Source organism: Geospiza fortis, unplaced genomic scaffold (assembly GCF_000277835.1).
Source record: "Geospiza fortis unplaced genomic scaffold, GeoFor_1.0 scaffold70, whole genome shotgun sequence".
NCBI lineage: Eukaryota > Metazoa > Chordata > Aves > Passeriformes > Thraupidae > Geospiza > Geospiza fortis.
This window is the reverse complement of record NW_005054317.1, coordinates 1,061,958-1,080,622: the sequence shown is the minus strand read 5'-3', so window position 1 is coordinate 1,080,622 and position 18,665 is coordinate 1,061,958. Positions and strand designations below refer to the sequence as shown.

Below are 18,665 nucleotides of genomic sequence, written 5' to 3'. Positions count from 1 at the left end.
CTTCCCAAACCCACCTATTCCCCCTTGATGAACCCACGAAGCCACAAGGGTTGGCACCAGTGCAGCGGCAGTTTTGTCATTCACGGAAAACAGTGAGGAAGGTTCTGAGTACTGAAGTCCCAGAATGAGTATTTGCAGCCTGACCTGGAATCTAAAACGTCTAATAACATCTTTAAAAGTTGAGAAGCAACTTGGAAAAACATGCAGGCTTAAGCTGACTGCTTGAAATCGATCACTTCTACTAAAAACACTGGGGTATGTGCGGCAGGAAAGGTTGAATCAACCCCTTCATCTGCAGTAACACAAATTTTTGCTTTTCCACTAAGTTTCCTCAGAAGAAGTTGAAAGCAATCAAACACCACAGAAAAACACATGGAAATTATCATTATGGCACAAAAACAAAAGCAGAAAAGCTTTTATGTGCCTCCTTTTAACAAAAGAAAGTCCGCTTGACTGACTCGAGCCCACGCCCCGAGGCAGGGGCTTGGTTTGGTTTTGTTTCTGTTTATTTCATAGTTTCCCTGTTTATTCAACTTCTTCCCTCTCCCGGTGGCAGCCAGGGCAGCACGGGCAGGAAGCTCCATCCAAAACCAACAAGCAGCCCTTGATCCTGACAGCCACTCCATGCTGCTCTTTGAGACACAGATAGCCAGTGTCCTTGTGAACCTGGAAAAAGCTCCAAGTCCCCTCTAAAGGAAAAGGCAGCAAATCACCTCAGAGCTTCCTGAAAAGAATTCCTATGTTTGAGCCCAAGTGTCACATTAAGCTCAAAGAAGGTGGTGGAGGTGAAGAGGGGGAAGCCAACAAGTTACACAGTCAAAGCTTGATGTAGCTTAAATGCTGCTTAAAAAACTACCTGTGAGAGTTGGAAGAGAATCCTTTGCTTCTTCCCTGGAGGCTGCAGGCATTTCCCAGAGATGCTGGTACAGACACCAAACGCTTGGGAAGCATCTGGCTTCCCTGCTCACAGACAAATGCACTCCGGTGGTGTTTCAGACAATACATCCTACAATGAAGTTTAACCTCAGTGACACCAATTCCACCAGGTTCAAGCAAACTTCTTTGCCTTACACAGGCAGTGGACAAGCCTCCTTTCAAGGGACCCACAGAGAACTGGAAAAATTATTCTAAATATTTCATTATTTATTCTAAATATTTCATTTATTATTGCAATCACAGCATCTCTCAAATTCTTTCAACCTAGGCAAGACATTCTTATATCTGCTAGGCTGATTTTTGTACTGATCTGAACTTTCCCGTTTTCACAGCTGTTAGGAACAGCCCACCCACTACCCAGGTAAGGTACATCCAGATGCCTCAGGACTGAGAAGGCAGAAGACTGGGAGGCAAACACTCGTGGAAAAGCAGGAGTGAAAGAGGCTGTGAATAAGTAATACCTGCCTACCCACTGAAGCGCACTAATTATAGAGAATAATTGAACAACTGCTTTCCTTACTCAGGGAGGTGCAGATAAGAGGCATGGGCCTTCTCATACCTCAGATGGGAGTTTAAAGTGCTCTCAGCTGGCAGCAATGCATAGAAAAAAGTCACCAGCTGTGACAATTAACAGCTTCATTTTAAGTCTCTTTTGTTCAAGTAACTCTTCCACTCAGACATATTACATGAAACAACCCTTCTTCAACTAAACAGATTTATTCAAGGCACACAGCTACAACCTGAATGTAAAACCCATAAGGTCCTTGGTGTTGGGAAGCAGCCACACTCTGTTTTAATGCTGTGGAGTTAAAGGTGTAAAGGGGACCAGGGGTCCAGTGGCCTCCTACAACCCCAGCAATACCTCACTGTATCAATTGATTCTATCAACTAATTCTATTTAAAACCAGGTTCTCAGGGAGAATCAAAAACAAAGCCTGCAGAGGAAAGGGAGAGATGTCCACAAAATGAGTTGCTTCAGGACACGCACAGACATGTGAAAAATGACCTAGAACTTAGGGTAAGCAGCAAATCCTTAAATGAGATGTAAAGTAAGGTATGGATAGATTTCATTTAAGCAGTTGTTTACTAGCAACATTCCAGGAAAAATGTATTTCAATTAACAGACCTATGGTGATTTTATCTACAGCCTGTCCACTCAATCAGTGTTCCTTGGAACTGGATGCATGGTGGGAATTGAATCTCTTTGTGGGAACAGGTGTGAGCATTTGTTGGAGCTGTGTGCAGTTCTGCATTACCTCTGTTCCAAGCACAACACAACCGTCAATAAAACCTCTCTTCATGAAAACATCTCAGTTGTGAGATTTTTGTGCCACTTGCTGCCTGAATTAAAAAAAAAAGAATAACACCTTTTTCTATAATACACTTTACACAGAGGCTAAAAAGAGACTGCTTGCATAACAAGTCTTATGCAATTTCCCAAATAAATTTTTACCTTTGTGGGGGGGGAAGATTATGAAGACTTGAAGATTTTCAAGGCTGCAGATCTGGCTTCAAAAGCTAAGAGTCCACATGCCATTCAAAATCTTACTGATAATTATTGCCACCACATCAGCACCCAAGGATCCCATCAGGAACAGTCCCCCACTGTGTAACAACAAAAGACAACCTGACAAAATACACTGTCTACTACCAGAGTATAGTCTCTCAAGAAGAGGCTGACACCAGCTAAAGAAAAACAAAACCAAAAAAAGATCAATAAAACACAACTTTATGAACCATCTTCAGCCTGGAGTACTTTGCCAGAACAAATACAGTAGTGAGTGTCTCATGTGGAAAGCCTAGACTAAGAAAAAAGCCCACTAAAATACCATGCAACTGAATGATCAACCTGAAGATGTTTAAAAAACAAACAGCCTTCACACTGTAAACAAGCAGGTATTTTAAGTCACAAACAATCCAAGTAACTCAGAGAACAAAAACAAAAGTAAATAATGAAGCCCAAGCAGCAGCACAGAGAAAAATAAAGAGAGCAAGGAACTTGTCCAACCGAAATTTTGAGAAATATTTTCACAGGTCTGAAAAAAATTTTTCTCCTCCTTAACTTTTTTTGTTGTTTTTGTGACTTGGCCTTTTCTCTCCATTGGTGTTTCTCTGGTCTCCACTCAGCCCCCAGCGCACAGGGCTGGCAGTGCTGTGGAACAGGAACAGCCTCATGCACCAAGCCCTGCTCCAGCGGCTGCTCCAAGCAGGAATCTCAAACTCCCACCCAGGGCACAACTGCAGCCGTGGAGCTGCACTGGGAATAGGCTGGAAGTGTCAGTGATCCAGAAAGGAAAAGAAGCCTTAAATTCATTTTCTCTGAAAATTGAAGAGGTCCACTGCAAGTTTCAGATCTTGGAAGCCCAGGGGGTTTTCAGCAACAGCTTCAGCTGGGTATCAGGGAGCAGAAGAGGGACATCAAGCCTGGCAGAGGCAGCATCCATCCCACCAGAAACTACAGACATTAAATGACACTTTCACAACTGAGCTAATCAGCCTCATTCCAAAGAGAAGCTGCATTTATCATCTCAGAACAGCAGGCTTTTTTCTTAATTATCCAAGGTCAGTGGCAGTGAATATTGAGCAAACTGACTGGGGGAAACAATGTAGATAGAAACCAGGAGGGCAGGCAACCTTACATTTGATTAGCAGTAGCATCCCATTTTAAATTAAAGCAGCCCTTTTTAGAGATGAAAATTACTTTCTAATTAATCACCAATCAATCACCAACCAACCAATCACATTTGATAAGGTACCTTTCTAGAAAGAGAAATAGTAAGTTCTGTACCAGAAAAATTCTCCCTTTTTCACACAATCACATAGGTTGGAATAAACCTTAAAGACAGAGTCCAACCCTGCAGTGCCAGGTCCACCTCTAAACCATGTCTCCAAACATCACACCTACACATCAGCTAAGAGAAAAAAACACTTTTAGATGTTGGAGTGCAAAGGTTTAAGGCAACCAAAGTGTTCAACAGTCAGCTAAAGGAAGAAAATTACATTAATTTTTTATCAAATTCACCCAGAATTAGAGCAACACCTCAGAATTTTGATAACTATCTCTGTGCATAAGCTATTCACAGATTTTAATATAAAAAACTTGAAAGCATTACACCTCCAATCCAATCCAATCCCTACAAGACAGGAGGTCTGAGGTGCACAGACTCACCTGCTGCCTCGCTGAAATACACAGCTTTGCCTGACACGTTTGAGCTTGTCACAAAGCAGAAATTACTCTGGAAGGCTCAATAGCCATTTCAGCTCCCCTAAAAACACAAGTGGTTAAGGGCTGACAGGTACTGCATAGCAGAAAGGTATTGCATAATTGCCCTGAAATGTCTATTCAAAAACTCCACAACAGAAATGAGCATTATTCTCAGCAGCTGGGGAGTTTTTCATGTGGCATCCATAATTACACAGCAGCCAAAGATTTTTGCAGACACAGAAGCAAAGAATAGTTCCAACAAGCCTAACATGAGCAATGTTCTTGGGTTGGCCAGGGCCTGATGAGAAGGACATCAGAGAAAAGGAAGGGAAGGAGAAAGGTGCAGAAAGATGCCTCGTGAGGGAACTGACACATCAGCAACAAACCTGCCCTCACCATAATGGTCCTGGGACAAAAAGCATCACCCTTGAAATGCACAGTGGTCCTCAGGCAATGCAGGGATTGCACAGGGCTGTGTTTCTTTCCAAGTTACATCCTGGTTGCCTAAGCTTGTTGGGTACATTATATAACTATTAATTACACCGCTGTTCGGCGTGCTTTTAACTGCAATGATTCAAACTGCTTCCAGGAGCTCACTAATCCAAAGCACAATCCTCTTGACAGCAACTGACAGATTCAGAATATTCAGTTCTAGCTGCAAGGAAGACAAATCAAACCCCTCATCTGTCTGCTGCAAAAGGAGCCAATATTCCTGCTAACCAGACCCACAGTTCTATCAGGGGCTGGGAGATGCTGTCCACAGGATAGCTCTGGGCAGCAGCAGGAGCCAAGCTCTGCTAACACAGCAAAGGAGGATTCCTTCCCAATGGCCACCTTCAAATTTATAGGGAAAAGAGAAAATTTGGTCTGCATCGGGTTTGCATTTCCTCAGAGGCATTGAAAGGTTTCAGCCATCAGCTCCTGGACCCAGCAGACACCGTCCTTGGACAAGGGCTCTGCCCTTCCCAGCCACTCTGCCAGCCGGGACCTTCCCTGCAAGCTCCAACACAATTCCACATGCATTATTTATCCCTCCTGCTAAGTCATGCAGTGAGATAATTACTTAACTATTATAATGATATTTTGCAGTGGCTGTACTCTGTTATACTGATTTTCATGAGCTTGCTTTTGCTGCATGCTTTGAGAAAAGAGCATATTTCCCTGGAGTATAAAAAAGCCCAAGTTTGATTCATTTCAAGCCCAAGAGCTGTATGTCAAAAGTGAATTTTTAGAATTATCAATGTATTCTTAATTAAAACAATGTTAGTATATTATTTGATTTCTGCTGTATCTGCTAACAACCACAGAAGACATGTTTATTCATTAATCTAATGAAATTTGAAAATAGTTATTAACAATTTGTACATGTTAATGACAAAGTTTTTCATTCTAATAGAATAATGTTTTCCTTTTAAAACTCTTCAAGACTTCAGTTAGGATAATTACCAAACATCTGAAAGCTGAAAGATTGGCAACATTTTTATTAACAAACTTAAGTCAAGACACATTTGCATGTCTTGCTTACAACCACATTAAACTTCACTGGGATAAATGCTCATCTTCAGACTCAGAGAACTGTTACCAAAACACACTGTTTAGAGTAATTTTTTTCTAGATACTCAACATGATGTAAGCTACACAGCAGAGCAATTAAACAATTATTTATGTCTCCCTACCCCCAGGATGCTCTTCAGGCTATGCATGATTCAAGGTGTACTCGCAGCAGTTAACAGCATTTCAAAAAATTCAACAGTCCCAGTAGTTCAGAACTGGTTGGAAAACTTTTTCTGCCTGAAGCCAGCAATTCTTCCAGGAGGAACTTGACTTTAAAAGCTGTTAACAATAATACCCTGAACTGGAACAAGCAGGGAAAGCAGCAAGTCACAATAATCAACCTGTCTTAGCCAGTAATAATCTGCTGGCTATACAAGCAAGGATGTGGCTACAACTCCAGGGAGAGGGAATGTAATCTTTTTGATACAAGTGAGCACGTAGATGAGGCTCATTGAAAACTGCAGCTCTGCAAAATTTGGTGAATCTCTTGGGTTTTTCTGGGAATTTTGTTACATTCTGCTTGAAAACAAGAAAACGTTTGGTCACAGAGGTGCTCTTTTAAAAAAAAAAAAGCAACAAACAAACCCAAAAACAAACAGAAAAGAACCAGACCCAGAATTGTAGCAGTCTCAGTCTGTTCAGACTTTATAGGCTCCAGGAAGACCAAGAGCAAAGAGTAGTCTGAGAAGTTCTCTGCTTACATGGACACAGAAAATGCTATTTCCTGAAGTCTTTGTTTAGGGCTTTATTCAACACATTTCTCTAATCTTTTTTATCTATTAAAAACATCTACTTGAACAAACAGTCTTGGAAAAAAAGCAAGATCACAAAAGACAACCATGTTAAGTTTCATGTCAACTTATTCCCTTTCTTCTCAGTGCCTCAATCCCAGAGGCCTGAGCCAGCCCTTGCAGCTGACAGCAAAGTGCTGTGCTTCTGCAGCCTCTGGAAATGACTCCAAAAAATCAATGCAAGGAGCAAAAGGCCACATTCTCCCCAAGCATCAACTACCTGTTGAACCAAGGCAGACTTGCAGATGCCAGCACGCTCGGAAATAGAGCAACCAACTGTTATTAAACTCATTTCCAAGCACAATGTCTGTATTCCCACACCCGTGACTAAATAAACCTGCTCCTCACACTACACCTTTGTGGGGAAAACCAAATAAACCACTCATGCTTGTGACAGCTTTTATAAACAAGTAAGTGCAGTACACAGCTGTACAACTTCAGAGTTGTGAATTCAGAGCGCCAGTGGGAAAGTTAGTCTGGCTTAAAACTCAAAAAAAAAGGCAAGACAGGAAAAATAGAGAGATAGAAATAAAACCAAACTACTGCTCAGTGCTATCCTTCACTGTCCCTGCACATTAGGGAAAACCCTGAGAACTATAACAGGTACATTATTACAGATCTTTTTCCATTACTTGCTTGACATGCTGGGCCACTGGCAGCACGAATGCCTCTTTCAGGCACAAGAAGTGAGATTGTCCTAATGTTTTACATCTCTGTAAGTGCACAGGCTGAACATGAAGGTGTGATCTCCCATACACTCAGAACAGGTATGCAGCACACAGGCATGATATTCTGCCCATGTTCTGCTCGTCATTGATTTTTCTATCAATTTGTTAACTTGTAATTGGAAAAAATTCGTCCCCTTCATAGAGACAGAACAGCTTTCCCTCACCAGAAAGTTTCACTGTTGCTTTTTTTGAATGCTGATTCAGGTGTCTCAGCCCAGCAGTGTAAACTCCTGGCGTGCACTTGTACATTCCCAGCTGATGGAAGCCAGGAACCTCAAGGAACCCTTCAGAGGTTCTGAATGCAAATGCGTGCTCCCAGCTGGCAGAGGTGCTGCCAAACCGTCACTGGCAATAAATCATCTAATGAAGCTCAACAGTTCCGTTTGAGCTCTGCTATTCCAGCCCATCTCTGTGGACAGCCCCACAGTCCCATGGATGCATGTCTCAGATGCATCAGATTTTCTTGACCTCAGAAGTTAAGCAACTTACAACTAACTTGACTCACATCCGGCACTAAGTACTCCTAATTAATGACTCTTAATTGCTGCCAGAGCCCTGTATTCCCACACCCATGACAAAGCATGCTCTGCTAACCCCTATGTAAAATTGCACAACTCTGACAATCCATGCCTTTAGTACCACACAGCTGAGCCATTCCTCCCATACTTCAGAGGCAAAGACATCACTGTACACAAGAGAAAAGAAGTGTACAAGAAGTACCCACCACACCATTCCAGCAGCTCAACATCACTTGCTTTCTGGCTGCCCTTGCTCTCTTTTTTTAACCATTATCTATACAGTTCAGAGAAAAGAAGATAAACACTGTTTGTTAAGTCTGACTTCACACGCAGTTTTTGAGAAGACATTTCAGAACCTAAAGTGCTTCCCAACAATGAACTTTACCTCCTACAATCTCTATGTGGACTTCATAGTGCCTTTACTTTCCAGATAGGTAAATGCATGCAGGTGAGTTACCTAAATGTCCAGATTCACAGTAAGTAAAAGCTTTTTTTCCCCCAAAAAAGTCATGTCCACACTGCCAGGCCCCTGCTCACAGCGCTGGAGGGTACAGAAACACCCACCAGCCACTCAGAACAACCCTGTCCTCCCAACATTTCCAACTTCTGTGTGTGCCCTGTTGGAACTGACCATCTCTGGACACAGACTCTGCTTACACAAGGTTTGCAGCCCTGTGTCCAAGAACAGGAGCACTCCTGCCCACCGTGAGCGGAGTCCATGCTTGCTCCTGATGGGATCACTGCTGTGGCTCCCAAGAGCCCAGAAAGGAGCAAAGCAGCCATGGAGGAAGAGCAGTGTGCAGGTTAACTCACCCTCCCTGGGCAAAGCTGGGTGATGCCCAGCACACCAAGCTAACCTTGAGCCCAGCTCAGTGCTGCTGCCACTCACCAGCACAGCCCCAGCCGCCCTCCCTCACTGCCTCGTGCTCTGCCTTTCGCTCTGACAGAAACCCAGCACCACCAGACTGCTGCAGTAACTTCTGCTACCCAAGGGCTTCCCTTTCAACACCTCTCCTCCAATTAAGACCCACTGCCCTTCAAATCAGCCAGCTGCCTGTCTCTTCTCCACCAGTCAAGCTACTTGTGTGTAAAACCAAAAAGACACACACAATTCCCTCAGAATAATTCACCATTTTTACGTGATGCAGGTTTACAAATTGCTAAGACTATGCTGAATCACAAATATTTCCTAAAGCTTATTAAATATTTCTGTTAAATTGATCCACACCCATAGATAACAAATGAAAATAGTTTTATTTCTCCTCAAGGCACCTGTAATAACAGAGCAATGGCAGCAAACAGACACCAACCAGCTCCCTGGCCCTATTAGCATTACAGAGGAAAGCCTCCCCTTCTGCTGCTAATGATGTGCTCTACCCTGTATCCCCAGGAGACAAATGACTGCACTGGCTGATTGACTCCATCACAGGGCCATCATCCATCAATGTATTGCCTCTCTTATTGAAATCTCATCTCAGGAAGAGAAAGTGCTCTGTGCCACTTCTGAAAAAAACAGTGAAAGCACTTTCAGAATAAGAGCTCCAAGATATATAATGAGAGCCAAATATTTCAGCAGAGACACATATTTCCAGCAATCTGAACAGATCAGCATGCTTTGTCCAGCCAGGACAAGTAAGATTTACATCCTTCTGCTAAACTAGATCTTTTTTCTTTTTAATTAAACAAAGGAATGAAACATGTACCATAGGCATAAATTTCTTGATCAAATTATAACACAGACAGTGAATATAACCATACAGATTAAAAATGGCATCCTGAGGATATTTAGCTAGCTGACTTGCTAAAGGGTGAATTCCAGCATCTCTCACACAGGCTGAAATCACATTAACATCATACAAGCCCCACTGTCATCTGCAAACAAAAGTGAAAAAATATAAATCCTTCCATGTATTTATTTACTACATAGATAACAAAAAACCAACCAAACAAAAAAAAAACCACCCCCTAAAAAAAACCCAAAAAAGACAGCAATTATATCCCATTAATAAATACCCCTGTAATTTATAAAACACTGCACATATGAGACTGGGGTGCAGGGAGTAACCCACACTCTCTACTCATTGGGGCAGTTTTCTGATCAACTTTACACCACTGAAGCCACCAAATCCCAGCAGTTCTGCATCTTCTGTCCACCTCCCCAAATCAACCACGTGCAGCTGCACATGAATTACCCAGACACAGTTCCACATGCACAAAAATAATTTAGTTCAGATAAAATATTTTAGATTATGATCAGTCTCACTTCTGTCTACTCAAAAATATAAATCTGAAGAAGACAGCTTTATCTCAGGCAAGATATTTCGTCTCACTTAGCACCTCTGCATGTTACAAACAATTCATTATAACTCTGAAATCCCCATAAACAATCTGCTCGAGAAAACATGTCTAAACATTTATTCCTTGTTTAGCCCTAAACAAAATCCAAAACTGACTTGTTTTGCTTCCATTTTATTTAAAGACAACCAATCTGGTAAGATCCTAAAACTGAAGTTTTTGGAACTTCTGAACAGAGAATTATAGAAGGGCTTGAGTTTGAAGGGATTCTAAAGATCACGTTGTTCCAACCACTCTGCCATGGGCAGGGACACTTTCCACTATCCCAGGGTGCTCCAAGCCCTGTCCAACCTGGTCTGGAACAGTTCCAGGGATGGGGCAGCCACAGCCTCTCTGGGCAACCTGTGCCAGGGCCTCACCACCCTCACCATGCAGAATTTCTTCCTAACCTAATCTAACTCTGCCCTCTGTCCAGTTTGAAGCCATTCCCCTTGTCCTGTCCCTTCACACCCTAGCAAAAATTCCCTCTCCAAATTTTCAGTACCTTGATCCCTGTGGCACAAGGGTGTGCTCCACAATCCCAGGCAAGCATCTTATAAAAGACCACATTCAGTTCAAATCGGGTCGCCTGTTTCCATGATCCATATTTTAGATCCCTACAAACCCTTTTCCTTGTGTATTTCCAGTATTATTTAACAGAAGGTTGGCTGTGGGTGTACTTTGAACTTTCAGAAACACAGAGAGAACTTCAGGAATAAAATATTATCAAAGCAACACCCAGTTTTAAGCAACTAATTGTAGGAGAACTTGAGATTCACATGATTTGGAATACAATGCGTTAGTGAACAGTCAAATAAAACCCAGTGGGCCAGCAGAGAGAAGTGATGCTGTTCTCTCTCATTTATATTTGAGCCAGTCAGAATTACTATCTTTCCCATGTTTAACAGGCAGTGATTTTGCTGGTGTACCAATTAGCACTCTGCTACAAAGAACATGCTCCTAATTAATAGCTGGTTTATGGGAAGAGCAATGTTAAGGATCTGGTTGTACCTCCAGATGCAAGAAAAAAGTGCAAAAAGGAGCTCTGCTTGATGTAAAGGAAATCTGTCTGCACAAAGAGACAATCAATGTATTTAGCATATGTCAGCTGTAAAAGGAACTTACATAAACGTAATGGAGGCATTTCCACATTATTTCTGGTGTATCCTGTAATCCTGGACATCTGCTTAGGGTAGCATGGATGGGCTACTCAGTGTTCCTTGTCTTTTTAAAGTGGCAGTAAGGGAAATTTGCCCTTACCTGTCTGAAACAACTTTAAATAAACACTCATAAACCCTCCTGTAAGACCCCTTCCCTCTGGAAATGGCCAAATTTCTCCTTTTATCTTGTGAAGAAATAGCCCAGTGCAAAGAGACAAAGTACAGCTGCAAGACAGCCACAGAGAGTTTGTATGAATCCTGTTTCAGGTCAGAGCTATGCATTACAAAACTCCAGCACACCTTGCGAGTGACCTACATTGCAGGACTGGAACCCACTAACCTACAGAACCACCTGAAATCCCACAAAATAGGTCAGTGGGTTTCCTCCAAAGAAGAATTCCCCAGACAAGGAGAGATGCACATGAAATAAAGGACAAGCAGAGCACATGCTTTGCCTGACACAGGAGCTGTGTGTCTCACTCTGCTGCCATATTCCTGCAGACAGCAGGACTCCCCAGAAGTGCTGTGAACTTCTGTGTCCCTCACCAAGGGACCCTGGAAGGACCTGTCTGTTCAAGAACAGTGCAGCAGGAAGAAAAGGAGCAGTGCCACAGCAAGGAACAGTAAGCCTACCAATAATGCAAAGCAGCTGGAGTAGGAGTGACACTCAATTCAAGATCAGCAGTGAACTCGCCTGGAGTTATGGCAGGGGTACAGCTCAAAAGCCAGGTAGAGCCAGCCAAAACAACCCATCCAGCCCACAGCACACTTCTTGACTCCTCTCACTCCTCATGAGGGTCTTGGGTCTCATGCATTTTCTTCAGGGACCTACAAATTCAGCCAAAATAGAGTCCCAGAGTGCTGCATGCTGCTGGGGAACACCAATGCTGAGCACAGGACGCTCAGCCAGGATGCCACAGGAGCAGAGGATGGCTACAGGGAACCACACTTTGCATCCACCACTTCCCTCCTCTCAACTATCACTCTGGGCAACACTGCACACTGTCCTATTTCCAGTTCAACCAATTCCTCTTACCAGACAAACCCCACATCAGGGTGCAAACACACCCACCAGCGCTGCAAAGGCAGCAGCAGCTGAAGGGAACATGAAACAATCAGGGCAATTAAGAAAGGCATGCAGAGAAAGTTGCTCTGCATTCCTCTGCCTACCAGTTCCCCACAAGGACCTGTTGGGAGCCAGGGGTCAGCATCCCAGTGGACCCCACGTCTGTTCACAGCAATAAAAGAGAGCTGCATGCCCTCTCCTCCTACACACACATACACACTTTGATTTAGATTCCCATCTCCCAGAAAAGCAGCCTATGGAGGAAGGGAAAAATGAATAATATCCACACTGCATATTATCAGTGATGTATTAACACGCTCAGTGTCGCAGTTTATCCATTAGATCTTCAGAGAGTCTCCACAAGAAATCAGAGATTAAACCCTACCACCCACAATTAACCTGAACATACTCTACATAAATATTATCAACGCCCCTTTTTCATGCTGAAGATTTTATTATTTATTTTAACCAAAAGATTTTTTTATCCTAATAAAAGAATGAAAACAACCAGGTATAGCTATTGTTACTTAGTAGGACATTCAGAAAAAATATGATAGAAGCAAAGTGAGTCACAGGAACCACCATACTCCCTATTGAATTTGCCACCCACAGCTTCTCAGGTACCCAAATCTGACAACCATAGCAAAGGGGTATTGCCTTGGTGCTGCACGTCAACACTGAGGATTCTCCCTGCTGAGAATGATTTCCCAGAGGTGCTGAGATCTAAGAGAAATCCTGGGGTGATGGTAATGAGATCATTAATCAGAGCCAAACACCGCAAAGAGCAAATCAGGACACAACTCTCACTTCTTTCAAACAGCCAAAGTACAAGACACAGATCTTATGCCAGGGTTATGCTTGCACCAGGCTGACAGATAATAGCTGATCTGAAGCTGAACAGCTTCATCTGCTCAGCTGAAGACTCACAGACTAACTCCAAGCTAGTTTAAAAAATAAGTGTGGCATGAATCTGTACCAGAAGTCAGTTCATAATGGATCAATACTCCAAGCCATGTGGCTGAGACACATGTGATTCTGCAATACAAGTCACAGATTCAAACTTGGTGTGCTGTCAAACCACAGCCCCAGAATTCAGGGTTTGCTGTGAACCGTCAGCATTGTCTGCTTGTCAGATGGTGTTTGCTCCTGCCCTTGGCTCCTCTGCCCTGGTCGGTTTGCCAGACCTAGCAGCAGCACTCCCCAAACCCACTAAGTAACAATCACTCACTTTTAGGCAGTGCTGGTGAATAAGGGATGAGACAAAAAGGATCTCGAGAACTCCTGGCACGTGGGCAAGCATTTTGCAAATAGGTACTGTGCATTCACTGACTCAGCAGTACCCAGGCAGAGTTACACTGCACCCTCCCCTACCCCAACAGCAGTCCCTGAGGGGACACATCCTCAGGATGTGGATGCTCCAGTGGAACACTGCCACAACTCCAGGCTGGTACGGCCAATGCCTCACTCCTGCTAATCCAACAGCCATTTAAATTCAGCAATCAACAGGAAAAACAGGGATGATTTAACAACAGATTTAAACAGCCAAATAGTAAAACAAATATTCCAGAGTAAAAGCACCAACACTGCTGCCACAACAGCTTTTTTTAGACAAGTTACATATTCCATTTTTATAGAAATTAGGCCATCTTAAGGCCAGCTATGATGCTAAATAAAACCCACCTTTATGCAAATGAAAGCTAACTAACTTGAGAGAACCAAATTAAACCACTTGGCTTCCAACCTACACCACAGCCACACATCACTGCAAGAGTTTTCAGAACAGTCCTGCAAACACATGGCAAATAAGCAGGGCACATATTATTTGTATGAAGGTCAGGATCATAAGCCTGATTCCTCATTCCAGGAATAGCAGGACTATCTGGTGCCTATTCTAGTCAGCCCAGCTTGGATGCAGAAGAGAATACTTTTCCATGGTGGCATGGACAGTAGTTTGCATCCTTCAAGGTGGTAGTTCAGACTGGACAGTAGTTTGCATCCTTCAAGGTGCAGATCCTGCAAACATGAAAATTTTCTGCAGAACTAAAGGGAAACTAAAGCCAGTATCTGACACATCTGTTCCATACAAGAGAATTCCATTTATAAATATAAACAGTTTTAGCTCAGCCTCCCCTCAAAAATAAGGATGGCAAGAAGGTGAAGCACTACTGTCATCAGTCCTTGGGCACTCCACAATGAAGTGTACATTCATATCACTTGATGCAAACTCCAAACCTTGCACTTCAAGTATACAGGTATTAGCAACAAATAAAACAGAAATGCTTGCTCAATTTATACTTGCAGAGGACACACACATTTCAACTCAATTTTGTAGTAAAAGCTCCCATTGTTTTGTTAATTTGCATATCAGACATCCATTTGTTGCTTCCACATTTTCCACTGACTTTAAGTGCATTTCTCTGTACTCAAGGCACATTCATGATAAGGGAATGTGGAGTTTGGAAAAGAAAAGCATTCATCCCAAATTTAGAGAACAATTAACATCAGAGAAGCTCCACCACATCACGCTACTTGCCTATTCATCCAAAAAGAAAGTTTCAAAAACCAGTTTCCCTGAAATCATAAGGAGGGGAGCAAATATTCACTTCACAATGAAGTCTGAAAACAATCCCATGTAGAAACACAGCCCTGCCTGGGAGGAGAGACGAAGCTACAAGAGGTGTACAGGAACACAATATATGTAAACTATCAGAGAACCAAAGGAGAAGAGGAGCAAGAATGCCACTAAGAAAAACAAACAGAAATAGACAGCCATCACCTACCCCCAAATAGGAACTCACAGGAAATACGAGGACAGATCCTGCCCTCACATTCTTATGAAATCCAAAGTAAACTTTCCTTCCGTGTTTGAAGGAGTAATGGATATTGGAAAGGAACCTGCATCTGTGGAGCAAACTTCCTGGCAGTTCCAGTCTTCTCCTGAGTGCAGGGGCTGGTGTTTTACACCAGAGCAAACCACCAGAAGAGCCACAGGACACAAGTGAAAGTGGTGACGAGCAGCAGTTCCCTGTGCTGTGACACCAATAAAAATCTCCAGGAAAGGAATAAGGCACTGCAAGCCCCAGCAAACAGCTCCCCACTGCTCACTCCGCAGCTAGCTAAATCATCATCTCACCCAGCTGAGCTCTGTGCTGAACAGAGCTGGTGTCTTTGCCATCATCCTCACAGAAGGGAAACAGTAAAAAAACTCATCATACTTGCTTAAATAGAAAGTAATAAAAGTTTAACCGTAAAATAGCAAGAATCCAGGTGAGAAAAGGAAGTTAGTGACATACTGTAACAAATCCAGTATTCAAGTGCTACAGGTTTAGTATAATCTTTGCACAACAATTCTTCAGAGATGAATTTGACCTAATTTTTATTTAAAAGTGCACCTGAAATATTTATAAACAGCTCCTTGAAAAAACAGTCGAGTGCAATTTAACTGTTTAGCCTCTACAACGATTTTAACTTGGCAGGTCAGCTCTAAAACTCACTGTTGTTTGAAGCTCCTTTTACGAGATCCTAGGGAAAGGAGATAGTTGGATCTGAGAAGATAAAACTTCTAACTGCTGCCAACCACCCCTCCCACACGCCAACAGATTATATTGAGTCTGAAAAAATATACACACGGTGAGAATTAGCTCAGGGCCTCACCAGTTCTTAAATAAGAGAATATTTATCAGCCAAAGTAAATTCCACAACAAATAACTGGCTTCACAGCAGAGGGAGGGAGGGAAGTAGGTCATACCCGATCTTAAAAAAATCCCTGGGCATGCTGTGATTGCACACAATAATTTGATGAAAAACAGTTGCCTCACCATGTCTTTCACTACTTGGTTGAGTTTTTTTATTTTAAAGTGAGTTTGATAAATTTCCGTAAGTGTTATTGAAGTAAGTCACAATGAAGCAAGGCAGTTTTAACTGTGGAAAAGTGTCATCAACTTGTCAAATTGCAACTTAAAAGTCAAGCTCATCAGACACCTTATATTTCAAGTAATAAATTATCAATCATAACTCATTAAGTATCTTTACATCAGTCATTTATTTTAAAAATTCTGAATAATTTCCAAGCACTGACTCGTACGTCACATACTATAAAATTCAAAGTAACACCACAAATAGCTCTGACCTCCCAGAACTTCCCAGTACACAATGCTCTCTCACAACACTCAATCACTCCTGCTTTCTGTTATATTTATTCATAAATTATACAAATATGCAAGAAGACATGATGGGCCATTGAATATTTTAAATACTTTCTCAAATTCTACAAACAAAAGCCATTTTAAAAGCAGCAAAAATGAATAGAAAGCTGATGAATTAAATGAATTAAAATTAGAAGCCATTCATAAGGGTCCATTAAAAGCTAAACAGAATTACAATGTTCTAGACCCGAGGATCACATCTGCAAGTAAGGCTACAGCTCTTAACCTGAAATCATCGACTGCTATTGCTCTTAATGGCCTTTTAAAAGACAAACCATCCTACTACTGCAACAAACAGTTTGAAAATTATCTCTTAGAAAAATAAAAATGCAAAGGCTTGTGAGAGCAGGCTGCTGCTCTCCAAATGAACAGCAGCATGGTGGCCAATGAAAATAACAGTGTCTGATACAGGATAGATCCCATCTGGGCTCCCACATTTCATCAGGGCTCTGCTCCCACTGACACCCAGGCACTGGGGTGGCACTGGGAGCGTGTGGGGACAGCATGGCCACGCTCCTGAGGAGCAGCTCAGGACCAGGCAAGTCCAAGAGCAACACATTCCACCTGAGCCTACCGAGAAGCCAAGGAGCAGAAACCCACAGGAATCAAACGTGCTGGGAAGGTTCAGCCGCACGACTAAATAACACTGAACGAGTCAAGAATTAGCTCCAGGTGCGCACAGAACACTGCTGTCCCAAAGCTCCCCTAATTCAATGCTCTAACCACGCTATTTAGTGGTTTAAGTTCAACACCTCCGTGCATTTTATAAAAAAGCACAGATACTTGTAGCTGATGTGCATCACAAAAAGCAGAGTGAAGCACTTCAGTGCTCTGTTACTGTAACTGGGAGAGTTTCAATGGCCCGAAAACATGCTCCCCATTAAAAATGTAGGCACTTCACATTGTCCAAAGCACAGAGCGAACAATAACAATCCAACACGCTTTCACCTCCTTTGTCAATCAAGCCAAGACAGCCAAGTCATGCAAACAGCCTGCTGATGAGAGCACCTCAATACACAGCTGCACTCAAGGAAAACGACGCCTCTCACAATGGAAACCTCACAGACTATTTCTTTGGCAGAGAACTGCAATGGGAACTCAAATTTGGAAGGTACAATATGAACAAAATCAGAAACCAACATGGTAGAACAAATCACAAAAAGAAAGGAAAAGCACAGCACCAGATGCCTGCTTTAGCGACAACTGATACTGCCAGGACAAACTTTCCGAACCCTCTAACTGAGAAATAGCAAGTTTGGGGGTTTTCTTGAGATTAAATTAACTACTGCATGTCAGACTCACCACCTCACAAAGACCTCCACAGTTTCTCAGAGCAAGGCAATCAGAGAGACCTGACAGCTAAAGCTTTCAAAAACCCGCACCATTCCCACACTGAGCACAAAGCCGATTCCTTTCCGATGACAACAGTCACCGAGAGATCAACATCTCAGGGAGAGAGTTGTTCTCACGGCATCTTTAATTTCAGCCATTTCCTTTCTCGCTCCCTAATCCTAAATCATTTCCACTCCTTTAGAGACACAGGTAAACCTCCACCCAAACCACAAAAAGCCATCTGACCCAAACCGAGTCAGAGCATTTCTGGCTGGCTGTGCATCTCCAAAAGGATCTCTGTACACCAGCAACAACAACCACAAAAAAAACAAAAAGCACAGAACAAAAAGATTCAGGTTACTGCCACATCCATGAAACATGTCTTCCAGTTCCAATTAAACGCTTGAAAGAGAATTTTTAAAACCCGCAAGCTTTTGAACAGGGACAGAAGGGACCGTATCGGGGGAGAGAGGGGATGCATCCAGCCGATATCCAGGCAACAGAGAAAAAAATCAACAAGTCGGCGCAGCCCAGCGCGGAGCACGAGCCGCGTTCAAAGGCGCGGACGTACCTTGTGGAGGTGCCTTTCCTGACATCGCAGATGCTGCATTTGAAGGCTTCGGCGCTGTTCCTGAAGGTGCACACGCTACAATCCCAAAAGCCTTCGTCGGCTGCAGGTTTGGCTTGCCTTTTCGGCCTTGAGGAGGGGGAGGGAGAAGGGAAGCGTGTGTGTGTACGTGTGTGTTTGGGGAGGAGGAGAGAGGCGGCAGGAGGAGGAGAGAGAGAGGAGGAGGAGAGAAAGAAAACACACACATGAGAAACCATGTTACAGAGCC

The 18,665-nt window shown here is 42.9% G+C and overlaps 1 protein-coding gene across 1 annotated transcript in view; it reads right to left on the bottom strand.

Annotated features, from left to right (window-relative positions):
• RYBP (RING1 and YY1 binding protein) overlaps nucleotides 1–18,654 on the bottom strand; it is a 36,882-nt gene extending 18,228 nt beyond the window's left edge. Inside the window, exon 1 of the mRNA XM_005420159.1 lies at nucleotides 18,401–18,654. Coding sequence (XP_005420216.1) covers nucleotides 18,401–18,654 — 254 coding nt within the window. The remainder of the gene's footprint in view (nucleotides 1–18,400) is intronic.
• Nucleotides 18,655–18,665: the final 11 nt, after the last annotated feature.